General features: G+C 45.0%; 1 protein-coding gene across 1 annotated transcript in view; it reads left to right on the top strand.

The window, feature by feature from the left end:
• The window catches only part of LOC134347585 (protein FAM124A-like), a 29,759-nt gene extending 15,551 nt beyond the window's left edge, over window positions 1-14,208 (top strand). Inside the window, exons 2-3 of the mRNA XM_063049939.1 lie at window positions 5,693-6,423; window positions 11,888-14,208. Of these exons, the coding sequence (XP_062906009.1) occupies window positions 5,693-6,423; window positions 11,888-12,679 (1,523 nt within the window). The 3' untranslated portion in view covers window positions 12,680-14,208. The remainder of the gene's footprint in view (window positions 1-5,692; window positions 6,424-11,887) is intronic.
• Window positions 14,209-14,509: the final 301 nt, after the last annotated feature.

The raw sequence follows: 14,509 nt of genomic DNA, 5'->3' as shown, positions 1-14,509 counted from the left end.
CCCAATTCCTCTTGCCTTAGCAGACCTGGTTTGAGCTTTTGTCTATCTGGATGCTAAATTTTGGATTTCCTACATGTCTCTACCTCACTCTTGTTTGGATGCCATAGACCATAAGAAACAGGGGCAAAATTAGGCCATTTGGCCCATAGAGTCTGATCCACCATTCCATAATGGCTGATACTTTATTGACATACAACATGGAATAGACCCTTCCAACCCTCCAAGCCACACTGTCTAGCAATTTAATCTTAGCCTAATCACGGAAATCTTCTATGACCACTTCACCTAGCAGCCACTACTTCTTTGGACTGTGGGGAGGAAACCCACGCAGTCACGGGGAGAATGTACAAATTCCTTACAAGCAGCGACAGGAATTGAACCTATGTCACTTGTACTGTAAAGGGTTGTGCTCACCACTACACTACTGTGCCATCCCTCTCAACTCCATTCTCCTGCCGCCTTTCTGTAACCTTTGACGTCCCTTACAAATCAAAAACCTAAGCGCCTTCCTGCTGACCACAATGCCTGCCATAACTGCAGACCAATCTTGGTCTCATACACATCTTTGAGATGTTCTACTGGAGTATAAATGCTAATTAAACAAAGGTTATCTTTCTAATACTGTATATAACAAATGTATGAAAACATAATCTTCTCCTATGCAATGATGCTGACTTGCAAACTTCTGGTTTGAAGTCTGCCTGAAGTTCCCCGCAAGGCAAATTCCCCACATTAGTGGAAACCATGGATGCTATTTGCACTTTGTCCTGGTTAAGGATTTCGAAGTGATAAAGTGCCTAGTTGTGCACCAAAGACAGCTTTCGTCAGTGATTTATTTTTATCTTCAGAGACAATGACATCATTTTAAATCTGAGCTATAGATCATGTTCGGGAGCTCATTAGAGATTTGTAATTTAATCTGTGGCAGCAACTGGAAAACGAAAAGGTTTTTTTTCAAATGTTGTAACATGCATCTGATACAATGGGAGCTGGGAATCTTATTATCTGTACAAACAGGAAAAAGATGAAGCATTTTAACATTTGTTTCATTAGAAACCAGTCTGAAAGGCTTGGGTTGTTGATCCTACTGGCAACATTACTGAGTGGCTTTTCTGGGCTGTATCCCTGGCTGCTCGTTACTCCCTCTGCCTTCGCCTCGGACAAAGGATGCTTTTCATAGTATGTATGGAAGATCTTGTCTTCAGCAGTTGCATTATGCATTGAGCTTTAAACTCTGTTGTATGTTTTTTCAGTCCAAGGGCTGGTGGGGATGGATGTGCTTAGTCCTTCTTAAAGAAGCCCTGCCAACAAAATCCCAGTCACAAAGATGTTTGTATCTGAGACTCCTGGGGACAATTGATAATGATAACACAAGACACTTGTGCATTGAAATTAACTCCAGTTTACAAAGTCTGGGTCACGCAGCTTAAATTTTTCAAGCTGTAGAAAGAACTTTTTTTTCGCTACCTTATCAGATCCCATTTATATCTTGGGGGATGTGGAGGGGAACTAGATCCTTTGATCCAATTGTCACCTAAATCTAAAGTATTAGAAAGAGTTGTCATTGGTTGGCACCTTGTATGATGTTGATGTCCAAACTTAGTTTGAAAATGAGGGCTGAGCTTTTCAGGAGTGAGACTAGGAAACACCACTGTACTCGAGTCACAGTGACACAGCTAGCAGAGCTGCTGCCTCATGCTCCCAGTGAGTCCTGTGTGGAGTCTGCATGTCCTTCCTCCGCCCACATTCCAAAGACACAGATTGGCATTTATCCAGCTAATGTGAATTGCCCGCAGTGTGAAAGTGGGTGTTGGAGTCTTGGGGAGGAAAATGGATGGAGATGTCGGGAGAATAAGATTGGATTGGAGTAAGTAGATGCTTGATGGTTGTTGTGAACTTAGTGGGCCACAGTGTCTGTTGCTGGCAGCTGGACTCTTAATATATCTGGAACTATCTTCTAATATGAAACGTGTTTTCTACTACATTTACAGGCATTTAAATAGGCAAGGTAGAGCAGGCTGCATTCCTAATTACAAATGGGGTGACTGTAGATGTGCAAGAAGGTCAGTATGGATGTGGTGTGACAAAGGACCTGTTTCTGTGCTGTTAAACTCCATGATAGTTCTAGCATGACCTCCTTGCTTTCCATTCTACCAAGATGTGCTGCTTTAGACTTCATATTTACTGTGTTATCTTCAGGATATCAATGATACATTCCAATCTTGATACTTTACTTTCATTATTTCCTGTCCCCAAGTGCATTATGTCACACTTGAGGTTAAACTGCAGCTGCCATTTCTGTGGCCCTCTAACCAGTCCACTGATATGTTCCTGTACCCTGCACTTTCTTCCTCTGTTACCTGGCTGCCAATTTTGGTGTTGCCAGCAGACTGCTGAAGTATTTATCCAAATCATTGGTAAATGCCATGTTAAGAAAAGGAGGTAGCAATGAACCAGGTGGAACACACAGACCCCTGTCAACAGAACTATTCTGGACATCTTCACCAGTGAACTAATTCTGGACCTTCTTTCCTCTTTGCCTTGGATCACATTCGTTTCTAGTTCTCTGATCAAGTGTCATGTGTGACCTTGACAAGCACCTTGTGAAAGTCCATATAGTACGTGTCAATGATGATTTCAGCACCAATCCTACTTTTCACCTCCTGGGAGGGAGAAAACAAATTGTGCTAATTGTGTTGAATTCAATTGAGACTTTCTAGATCATGTACTCTGTTGCTCAGAATCTTTTTCTCAGTAATTTAACCTGCAGTGGGCTGGTTGATTTTCCTAGATTCACTTGATCTTCCCTGTCTAAACAGTGAATGCTCTATTAGCAGTCTTTCTAATCTCCAGAACCATATGAGATTTCAGTTAATTTATGGGCCTTGTAATTTGCTGATAAGGCTGTTGTGCTGGAGAAGGTGGTCATTCTCCTGGTAAAAGAATCTCCAGCATTTTTCTGTTGTTGCTCATCAGCCTGAGATATATTTTGTCAGATGACTTGCAGAGATGTTTCTAAAGGGCAAGTAGTGTAGCAATCTCACCACTCCAGTGTGCCAGGTTCAATTCTGATTTCCACGGCTATTATTTTTTTTCGTGGCGTTTTCATGTCTTCCTTGTGACCTCATGGATTTCTCCAATTTCGTCCACATCGTAAAAGTGAGCTGGTTGTTCAGTTAACTGCCATTGTAAATTGTTCTAAGTGTGAGTGAATGGGAATTGTGGGACAGAGGGGAGGATCTCCAGGAGCACCGCAGGGATGTGTGCTTAGCCCCCGGCTCTACTCGCTCCACAACTATGACTGTGTGGCTAAGTGCAGCTCCAACACCATGTACAAGTTTGCTGACGAAACCACGCTGTTGTGGACCGTATCAAAGGGGTTGATGCATCTGCATACAGGAGGAAGGTTGAAAACTTGGCTGAATGGTGTAATAACAACCTCCCTCCCACTCAATGTCAGTAAGAGCAAGGATCTGATTGCAGACTTCAGGAGAGGGAAACCAGAGGTCCATGAGCCGGTACTTATTGGCGGATCTGAGGTGGAGAAGGTCTTAACTTTAAACTCCTGTGTGACACTATCTCAGAGGACCTGTACTGGACCCATCATGTAAATATTATTGTGAAAAAGCACGACAACACCTATACTTCCTCAGGAGTCTACAGAGGTGTGGCATGTTATCGAAAACCTTGGCAAATTTCTATGGAGGTGTGGTGGAAAGTGTGCTGACTGGCTGCATTATGGCCTGGTATGGGAGCACCAATACCTTTTGAGTGGAAAATCCTACAAAAGACAGTGGATTCAGCCCAGTACGTCACAGGTAAAACCTTCCAACCATTGACGGCATCTACATGAAACATTGCCGTAGAAAAGCAGCATCCATCATCAAGTATCCTCTCCACCCTGACCAGGCTCTTTTCAAGCTGCTGCCATCGAGTAGAAGGTACAGGAGCCTCAGGACTTGTACCACCAGGTTCAGAACAGTTACTACCCCTCAACCATCAGGGCCTTGAACAAAACGGGACAACTATGCTCATTTGAGGACTTCGTTATATTGTTATTTCATGCTTGTTATTTATTGCTATTTAATTATATCTGCATTTGCACAGTTTGTTTACAGTTAACAGTTTCTATGTTTAGTTACTGTTCCATAGATTTGCTAAGTATGCCCGCAGACACAGAATCTCAGGGTTGTATACGGTGACATTATGTACCCTGTTAATAAGTTTTACTCTGAACTTTAAAGAGAGGGGCAAGTATAAAAGAATACGTTAGATGGATTGATGGATGTGTAGTCGATAGCTGGCAGAGACATGATGGGCCATGTGACCTACCTCTCTGTTGTACAAAATTGCAATGACCCTAGAGTAAACAGATCTGGGGCAGCGTGACATTTTCTTCCCCATTTAGTGAAGTGCTGTGACCTGAATATGTTGCCTGAAAAGGCTGGCGGCAACAGATTCAACAGAGTTATTCTTGCATCCACTTAGAAATTTCAGTTACTGGGAAAGTGCAGGGATTAACCGGATAACTTTTTCAGAGTGTGTTGAGATGAGCTGAAGGTCCCTGCATGCTTTGAATGAATTCTCAGTCAGACATCTCACTGGAAAGATGGCACGTCAGGGTTGTACTGCCTTTTGTCAGTGTGTACAGCTGTGCAGCAGCTGAATTGAAGCTCAGTGATAACTTGGAGCAGAGTCACAGGCCTGTGCTTCTAGATTTAGAACCATTATCACCACCTCCTTTTCCTTCAGCGGACCCTCAGGACAGGGAGGCAATTGGTTTTGCTCGGGTTCTATGGGTCCTGACTGATGACTGTTGTGGGAATTCCAGATTCAGGGGCAGGAGGTGGCTAAGGCAGTTGGCGATCTGTGCCTTCTGCCACTTGTGCAGGGCTCTTCTGCATGTATTTGTGCTTCCCGAACTTGTAGTATGAAGAGAGACATCAGTCTCAGTCTTTTTCCCCAGGTTAGGGGAATCTAAAACTAGAGGGCACAGGTTTAAAGTGGTAGAGAATCTGACAGGAAAGTTTATTTTCTACACTGAGGTGATGGGTAATATGGAACGTGCTGGCAAAGGAAGTGGTAGAAGTATGTACAATTACAATGTTTGAATAACATTTGAACAGGTACATCAATAGAAAAGGTTTAAAGTGATGTCAGCCAAACGTGCATCTTGCTTGCATACAAGTAGGGTCGAAAGGCTATGAATCTATGCACCTCCACACTGGGGCGGGGGGTCATAGCTCAGATGTTCCCAGGAGAGGCTGCACTTCTCCATTAGAGTTTGAACACAATCTTGAATCTTTGTCTCTGTCCATCTGATAACCTCCCATGTCTGCTTAAGGAGCCCAGACTGGGCATTTGCCCGGTTGAATAGTTGTTGATCTGATCGGAATTGAGCCCCTAAACTGAAATTAGCAACAATCGGCAATCAAGCAACACCAGAGGGGCTGGAGGGGATTTCTACGCAGTGTGGTGTAGCATACTTTCTGAAAGAGTAGTGAAAATTGATTTAGGAATGACTTTTCAAACAGAACATGATTGGGTCAAAGGAAGAGTGTTGAGGAAGACCAGACAACTGGGATATAGCTCAGTAGCTGCTTCCAAGGACCAACATGGGCTTGACCAATGAACTGCAGTGCACTCTGTAAGCTGTGGTAATACTGACACAAATGTCTTTCCCCACATGCAGGCAAATTGTACTTGGAAAACATGCTGGATCCCTGCCCGGTCACTGTGCACATCATCACCAACCCAGGTGGAGCAGCAGCCCTGCAGAGGGCTGTTGACAGCCTGGTGACATGGATTAACCCTGGCCTTCAGCTCTTCGTTGCCTCTGAGCATGGCTCCTCGCTGCTGCCAGGGGGCGGGACTGGCACGGAGCAACCAGCGCTGGCTGTGATTGTCTTTGTCCGTGAGGAACGTGGCGAGCAAGTCTGGCGGCTGCACAGGTGCTTCCTGAGCCCTCCGTGGAAGTACCATCACACCGAGCACATCAAGGACAGGACACTCCCTTGTGTGCCCAGGGACCAGGACTTCTTCACCCTGGCTGACCACCCCATCCTCTGGGCCACCAAGCAGGTGCACTATGAGAAAGAAGTTGTCCGCCTCACCCTTTACTGCAGCTTCAGCAACTTTGCCGACACAGTCAGGATGTACCAGCTGATCTTGAGGCGCAAGGTATCGAAGCGCAGGATGGACGCTACGTTGTTCGCCGTCTATTCCAGCTCGGATGTCGAGATTCAGCTGTCACTGAAGAGACTGCCGAAGGGACAGTGCCCTGTTTCCAGGCAGTCGGCTGTGCTAGAGTTCAGAGTTCATGACATTGGCAGCCTGGTCCCCCTGCTGCCCAACCCCTGCTGCCCAATCAGTGAGAGACGGTGGCAAACTGAAGACTATGACGGGAACAAGCTCCTGTTGCAGGTAAAGTTTCCCCTTTGTGCAAGTAAGCTATTGATGTCCGATTTATTATTGTCAGATGTACCAATTTAGTTTTGCAAGATATCCATAGAGATCGTTTCAAATCTTTGAGGTCCCACAGGAGAGATTGCAGATGCTGGAAATATTGGCAAAACATGAAGAGTTTGGAGGAACTCTGCAGGTCAGGCAGCAGCTAGGAAAGAAAATGGGCAGCTGACGGTTCGGGTCAAGCAGTCTGAGGTAGTAAAGAGCAGGATCCAGAATAGTGTTACTAAATACAGTGCAGGGGCCATGACAAAGAACACTTGGTGGCCCTTTATTAGGTACTCCTGTGCACCTCGTTAGATATTCGCATTAATCAGCCAATCATAGGGCGGCAACTCAATGCATAAAATCACGCAGACTTGGTCAAGAGGTTCAGTTGCTCCAACCAAGCATCAGAATGAGGAAGAAATGTGATCTAAGTGACTTCAACCATGGAATGATTGTGCGTGCCAGATGAGGTTGTTTGAGTATCTCAAATTGCTGATCTTCTGGGATTTTTCACAGGAAGTCTCTAGAACTTACAGGGAATGGCGAGGAAAAACAAAAACATCCAGTGAGTGGTAATTCTGTTGGCAGAGAGGTCAAGCTGACAGGAAGTAACTCAAATCACCACACGTTACAACAGTGGTGAGCAGGAGCATCTCTGAATGCACAACAAATCAACCCTTGAAGTGGATGGACTACAGGAGCAAAAGACCATGAACAGAAGACCACGAACATACACTCAGTGGCCACGTTATTAGGTACAGGAGGTATCTAATGAAGTGGCCACTGAGCATAGATTGTGAAACCAAGATTTCATCCCGACCACTACCTTCACTGTTTCAATGTCTTTTAAATTCTCATCTTTCACCTCAGATGGCTGAAGAAGTTTAGTGTGGGCCCCAAAATCCTAAGAACTTTCTATAGGAGCACAATTGAGACCATCCTTACTGGCTGCATCACTGCCTGGTATGGGAACTGTACTTCCCTCAAAGAAATAGTTGATACATTAGTGATAATTTTTCAAAACTCTTTAGATTCTGGACTAGTTCCTGAGGATTAGAGGGTGGCTAATGTAACCCCACTTTTTAAAAAAGGAGGGAGAGAGAAACCGGGGAATTATAGACCGGTTAGCCTAACGTCGGTGGTGGGGAAACTGCTGGAGTCGGTTATCAAAGATGCCATAACAGCACATTTGGAAAGCGGTGACATCATCGGACAAAGTCAGCATGGATTTGTGAAAGGAAAATCATGTCTGACGAATCTCATAGAATTTTTTGAGGATGTAACTAGTAGAGTGGATAGGGGAGAACCAGTGGATGTGGTATATTTGGATTTTCAAAAGGCTTTTGACAAGGTCCCACACAGGAGATTAGTGTGCAAACTTAAAGCATACGGTATTGGGGGTAAGGTATTGATGTGGAGAGAGAATTGGTTGGCAGACAGGAAGCAAAGAGTGGGAATAAACGGGACCTTTTCAGAATGGCAGGCAGTGACTAGTGGGGTACCGCAATGCTCAGTGCTGGGACCCCAGTTGTTTATAATATATATTAATGACTTGGATGAGGGAATTAAATGCAGCATCTCCAAGTTTGCGGATGACACGAAGCTGGGCGGCAGTGTTAGCTGTGAGGAGGATGCTAAGAGGATGCAGGGTGACTTGGATAGGTTGGGTGAGTGGGCAAATTCATGGCAGATGTAATTTAATGTGGATAAATGTGAAATTATCCACTTTGGTGGCAAAAACAGGAAAACAGATTATTATCTGAATGGTGACCGATTAAGAAAAGGGGAGGTGCAACGAGACCTGGGTGTCATTATTCACCAGTCATTGAAAGTGGGCATGCAGGTACAGCAGGCGGTGAAAAAGGCGAATGGTATGCTGGCATTTATAGCAAGAGGATTCGAGTACAGGAGCAGGGAGGTACTACTGCAGTTGTACAAGGCCTTGGTGAGACCACACCTGGAGTATTGTGTGCAGTTTTGGTCCCCTAATCTGAGGAAAGACATCCTTGCCATAGAGGGAGTACAAAGAAGGTTCACCAGATTGATTCCTGGGATGGCAGGACTTTCATATGATGAAAGACTGGATGAACCAGGCTTATACTCATTGGAATTTAGAAGATTGAGGGGGGATCTGATTGAAATGTATAAAATCCTAAAGGGATTGGACAGGCTAGATGCAGGAAGATTGTTCCCAATGTTGGGGAAGTCCAGAACGAGGGATCACAGTTTGAGGATAAAGGGGAAGCCTTTTAGGACCGAGATTAGGAAAAACTTCTTCACACAGACAGTGGTGAATCTGTGGAATTCTCTGCCACAGGCAACAGTTGAGGCCAGTTCATTGGCTATATTTAAGAGGGAGTTAGATATGGCCCTTGTGGCTAAAGGGATCAGGGGGTATGGAGGGAAGGCTGGTACAGGGTTCTGAGTTGGATGATCAGCCATGATCATACTGAATGACGGTGCAGACTTGAAGGGCCGAATGGCCTACTCCTGCACCTATTTTCTATGTTTCTATGTTTCTATGTTACTCTGCAGAGAGTGGTGTGGACAGCCCAGCGCATCTGTAGATGTGAACTTCCCACTATTCAGGACATTAGCTGAGACAGCTGTGTACAAAGGACCTGAAGGATCATTGGGGACCAGAGTCACCCCAACCTCAACTTGTTCCAGCTGCTACCATCCGGGAAATGATAACACAGCATAAAAGCCAGGACCAACAGGCTCTGGGACAGCTTCTTCCACCAGGCCATCAGACTGATTAACTCACGCTGATACAATTGTATTTCTATGTTTTATTGACTATCCTGTGGTACATACTATTTATTATAAATTGAACATTTAGATGGAGACGTAACAAAGATTTTTACTACTCGTGTATATGAAGGATATAAGCAATAAAGTCAATTCAATTCAACATACAAGATTCATTCAGAAGTCTTTGAAAAACAAGATAAAAGCTGTTCTTGAGCCTGGTGGTTTGTGTTTTCAAGCTTTAGTATCTTTTCTCCCCAAAGGAAGGGTCTTTTGTTAAGGCACTCTTGCTTTCTGATGCCAAAGTTTATAAAATGGTTGCTGAAACTTCCGGTTCTGGGAGAGTGATAGTTTTACAGCATGAAAACAGGCCCTGTATCCCAATTCATCCATGCAGACCAAAATGCTCATCTAAGCTAGCCCCATTACCTGCATTTGGCCTGTGCCCCTCAACCTCCCCTACCCACTGTTTCAATGTCTTTTTAAACTCTCATCTCTCGATCAGTGTCATTGACCTGAGGGGCAGCTCCTGTTCGGGGGGGGGGGCGGGGGCTGTTTACTCAATGCAGACATTTGCCATGTTACTGTCCCACTGCCACACAATGCTGCCACTGTCACTGAGCTCTCAGGGTGGGCTCATTTTATGGGCAAAGGATCAGTTTGGTGACCTGAATGCTGTCAAACCTTCAATGACATGAATAAAACGGATTTGATGGCCTCTCCATCAGATACACTCTTCCCCATCCCCCTACATTCACATCAATTCCCCTAGCCCCTAGATTTTCTCCACTAGAGGCAACTCAAGCTACCAACAAGCTAACTTTTTCAATGTGGGAGGAAACTGCAGCACCCATAGGAAACTCAGGTGGGCAGGGAAAGTACATGTAAACTCTACGCAGATAGCAACTGAGGTCAGGATTGAACTCGAGTTGCTGGCTGAGGCCATGAAGCAGTGGCTCATCTGTGTGTGTGTGTGTGTGTGTGTGTGTGTGTGTGTGTGTGTGTGTGTGTGTGTGTGTGTGTCTCCCTCTGTCTGAGAATCCCACAGTCCAGTGTTGGTAAAAGTACTTTTTAACTTGGTGTCAATCATTCGCCATGCTCAGTCGTCGGAGATGAGCTCTTCCTGCTTGAGGTTGTAACCTTGGGTATTGTCATGGAGTTAATGACTATTCCTTCTGCACTCCACTCTAAAATAACTGAGCATTAAAAAGAGTATTTTTTTTTTAAAACTGGCTTTGAAAGTGAGCTGAACTGGCCCAGCAACTTCCGTTTCTCAGTTCCATATTCTCTCATATGCAGCCACTTTATGGTATTTTGTAATTTATCATCTTCAGGCACAGAAGCTCTCAGGTCTGACATTCAAGCTATGCACTTGTGCAATCTGATTTAGACACAATATGTTGACTTTTTTTTTGTGGGTTGCAAAGAAGCACAAAAGGTTAAACTGACTTTTTTTTTCTACAGCTCTGCAAGCACGCATCAGCCTCCATCCCCAATCACGTCAGTGACTTGCCCTTCGTCTGCCTCTTGAGTCAGTCCTGCTACCCTCTCCTCAACCTGCTCTCTCGCACTCACTCTCACATTGCTCGCTGAGTAATGGTCCAGATGTCATGGGTTAATGACAGCCTTCCTGCACGTTACCTACCTTAGCATTGCATGTTGGTGCTCCGCCTTGAATTCTGTTACGGGATTTGTGGAGTTTGCTGAGGGAGCCCAAGTTCTAGAATGTTCCACCAGTAACCTTAGAGGAGGAAAATGGCTGCAGGAAACATCAAAATTGTTTTTAAAAAAATTAAAAAGTCTAAGTTAAATATTTTTTTCACTTTTAAGTCTTTGAACATCTGTTTCATTGTTTCAGCAATTCCAGCTAATTTGGAGCAATGTCTTTTCACATTTTTGGGGCAATTCTTTTTTTCTAATCCCTTCCTCGCACTCTCTGCACATGAAACTATTTCAGGGAATTGTGCACAAGGCCTTGTTGCAAGAGATCAGCTCTCAGCTGATACATACTGCTATCCCAAATGCTTCCGTTTTACATCAGACTCCATTCAACAGTCAGCAAGTTGTTTGGTAGCTCATCACAGACCTGCCCTCCTATGTGTAATATGTTTCTGCAAGATTGCCTTTCAATCTTCTGAGCATTAAGATGTTTATGTAAATAATTGAGTTGCTCCAGAAATTTGTGTTATTGTAGATTACAACAGTTTCTGGTCCTCCCACTTCACTATGGAAAGCAAACTGGGACATGATAGGTGGAAGAAGTGAAATGCTGAAGGTTGAATCTCGGGTCCTTATTCCAAAATCAGCCACTTTTCTCTTAAAAAGTTCCTCAAATAGGGGCTATGGCATAAGACTGCTACCCTTCAGGTAGGATGTGCATGAGCCAATAGGCTGGTCCTGGACTTATTTCCATCTGGCATAATTTACATATTATGATTTAATTATTTATGGTTTTATATTGCTATATTTATACTCTATTCTTGGTTGGTGCAACTGTAACAAAACCCAATTTCCCTCGGGATCAATAAAGTATGTCTATCTATCTATCTATCCTTTACTGCCTTCCTTGGTGGTCACTCAATGGCGAGGATATTTTGATCCGATGTTAATGCCACAGAGTAACTCAATGGTTCAAGATAGTGAGTAACACATGCTACTACGTTTTTTCTCTCCCTCTGTACAGGTGCATGATTTGTCTGGAAGCCCATGGAGAAGGCAGGGAGTTCCTCAGTTCACCAGAGTAAAGAGTGACTGCTTTACTCCTTCCTGCACACTCCTCTCTCAGTGTGTGGGCTGTGGGCCTGAGAGATACGCACAGCGTCAGCCGATCAACTGCAGGCCCCGCCTGGCAAGGGGGCTCGGCCGCTTCCATGGGAAGTCCCAAGAAGATCTCTGGGGTGGTGATCATGGAGACAACAGGCAGACCAGTAGCGCCTCTGGGTATCCCCGGGCAGCCCGGCGCAGCAGATCCCTGTTCTGTCTGCCAACCTTCACTGGGTCTGTTTCTCCTTCATCCTTCGTGACCGTGACGCTGGGTGAGCGCCATCAGCCAACGGGCGCTGACTCCACAGTCACTGCCCTGGACGAGGACAGTGCAGTAGAGACGGGGATGGACACATGTCTGACCACGATGGACAATCGTAGCCATGACTTAAAGGCTGCCCTTCCTCCCCTGCGGAAAACCAGCAGGAACCCATCATCAGACGCCTTCAGTTGCTTCTCTTTGGCCAGAAATCCCCTTCCTCCCTTCTGCAGGAAGCCCTCCAGTTCCTCCCCTCACTTGCAAGATTTCTCTCCCTCCATTCTAAGCCCCCGCACTCCATCTCCCCAGGCCCCTATCGTGACTTCTTGGCTCTACCATAAAGCAAAGCAATCCTCTTCTCTGGTAGCAAACAGTGCAGCTGAGAACAAAGGGTGTCTTCAAAACCAACTGTCAGCCCTTTCCCTTGATGCAGAGCAAGAGTTCTACATCTGAACCATCTTGTGGGCCCAGGACACCATCCTGATATCACCAAGGTGAATGATAGAGCACGAGCCTCAGGCATCAGGTTACCCTGCTCCAGTGGGAGAAAGGATCAGTTCGATACAATTATCCTAGTCACCATTCTCCTGGGCATCACAGTCAGGTTTGCAAGCTTCTGCAGAGGAGGTTCACCAGGTTGATTCCAGAGATGAGGGGGTTAAACTATGAGGAGAGATTGAGTCACTTGGGACAGTACTCCCTGGAATTCAGAAGGATGATAGGAGATCTTATAGCAACATATAAAATTATGAAAGGGATAGAGAAGATAGAGGCAGGAAAGTTGTTTCCACTGGTAGGTGATCCAAGAACTAGTGGATATAGCCTTAAGATTCGGGGGAGTAGATTTAGGACTGAGATGAGGAGGAACTGCTTTTCCCAAAGAGTGGTGAATCTGTAGAATTCTCTGCCCAATGAAGCAGTGGAGGCTATGTCAGTAAGTATATTTAAGACAAGGTTGGATAGATTTTTGTATAGTTGGGGAATTAAGGGTTATGGGAAAAAGGCAGGTAGGTGGAGATGAGTCCGTGGTCAGATCAGCCATGATTTTATTGAATGGTGGAGCAGGCTCGATGGGCCAAATGGCCTACTCCTGCTCCTATTTCTTAGTTCTTAACAACAGCATTCCGAACCAAATTGAGCCCTTAGATCCAAATCCCCGGAGAAGGCACAAAGCCTTGGTATTCAGTTCATCATAATAGTGGGACAAATCCAGTAAAAGTTCGCAGACACGAATCACAGCAGCCGGTGGCAGTCTCAAAGCCTTAGAGTCACATAGAGAGAAGCCCACAGACAAGCCGGCATTTAAATTGTCAGAACCTTGCACTAGGACCCAGTCCTGCCATCGGCTATTCGCACCAGGACTTGATTTTGCCATCGAAGGAGCTGTTCTCAACTCCTCCAATTCGGCTTGGCGCTTAGAGCGATGCACCTTCGTGCTCTGGTTAGTTGCACGGGTATTGGAGCTCCTTTGTCCCGTCTTCCTCCCTCCCAATCATCCACTCCAAGCAGCATGGCTCCAACTCCGAGTGCGTCGATTTTGCAGGGCACATCCCATGAATTCGCTTTGCATTCGTTTGCTTTTTCATTGTTTGCGGTGATAGTTTACTGCAATTTACTAAAAAAAAAGTTTTATTAATAATGGTTAAAATCGAATTCCTTTGCTTTTGAACTACCAGTAAACTATCACGTGTTTTCGGTAGTGTCACCCTAAACTGGAAGCCCCAGATTAAGGTGGCACTACTGTCTGACTTGACCAGATCATTTGAGAAGAACTGTAGCATCCCCATGGAATTGAAAGTCCTTAAAAGCCTGTGGCCTTCCTCTGCAACCCATGACAGCCATAATCCTCATCAATACTGAACTAATCCCAGTACAGACTGGACTCAGAAAATACAGGCAATGCTGGAAGCACCTAACAGTCCAGGCAACTTCTTTCCACAGATGCTGTCCGACCTGCTGAGTGTTTCCAATATTTTCCTTCAAATCTGCAGGTTTTTGGGGGGTTTTTTGCTTTACCTTTTCTGGGGTCAATCATATTCGCATCTTCTCAACCTTCCAGAATCGGAATCATTATCTAATATAACGTGAATATGTTCTGCGGCCACAGTACAGTGCAAAGACATAAAATTACAAATTGTGCAAAAAGAAAGGTATAATGAGTTGGTGTTCATGGACTGTTCAGAAATTAGATGGCAAAGGGAAAGATGATGTTCCTGAATTATTGAGTGTGGGTCTTCAGACTCTTGTATCTCCTCCCTGATGGCGGTAACAAGAAGAGAGCAT

The sequence above is a fragment of the Mobula hypostoma genome, chromosome 6 (assembly GCF_963921235.1).
Source record: "Mobula hypostoma chromosome 6, sMobHyp1.1, whole genome shotgun sequence".
NCBI classification, from domain to species: Eukaryota; Metazoa; Chordata; class Chondrichthyes; order Myliobatiformes; family Myliobatidae; genus Mobula; species Mobula hypostoma.
Note: the sequence above shows the minus strand (reverse complement) of the source record. Positions and strands in the feature narration are given on the sequence as shown.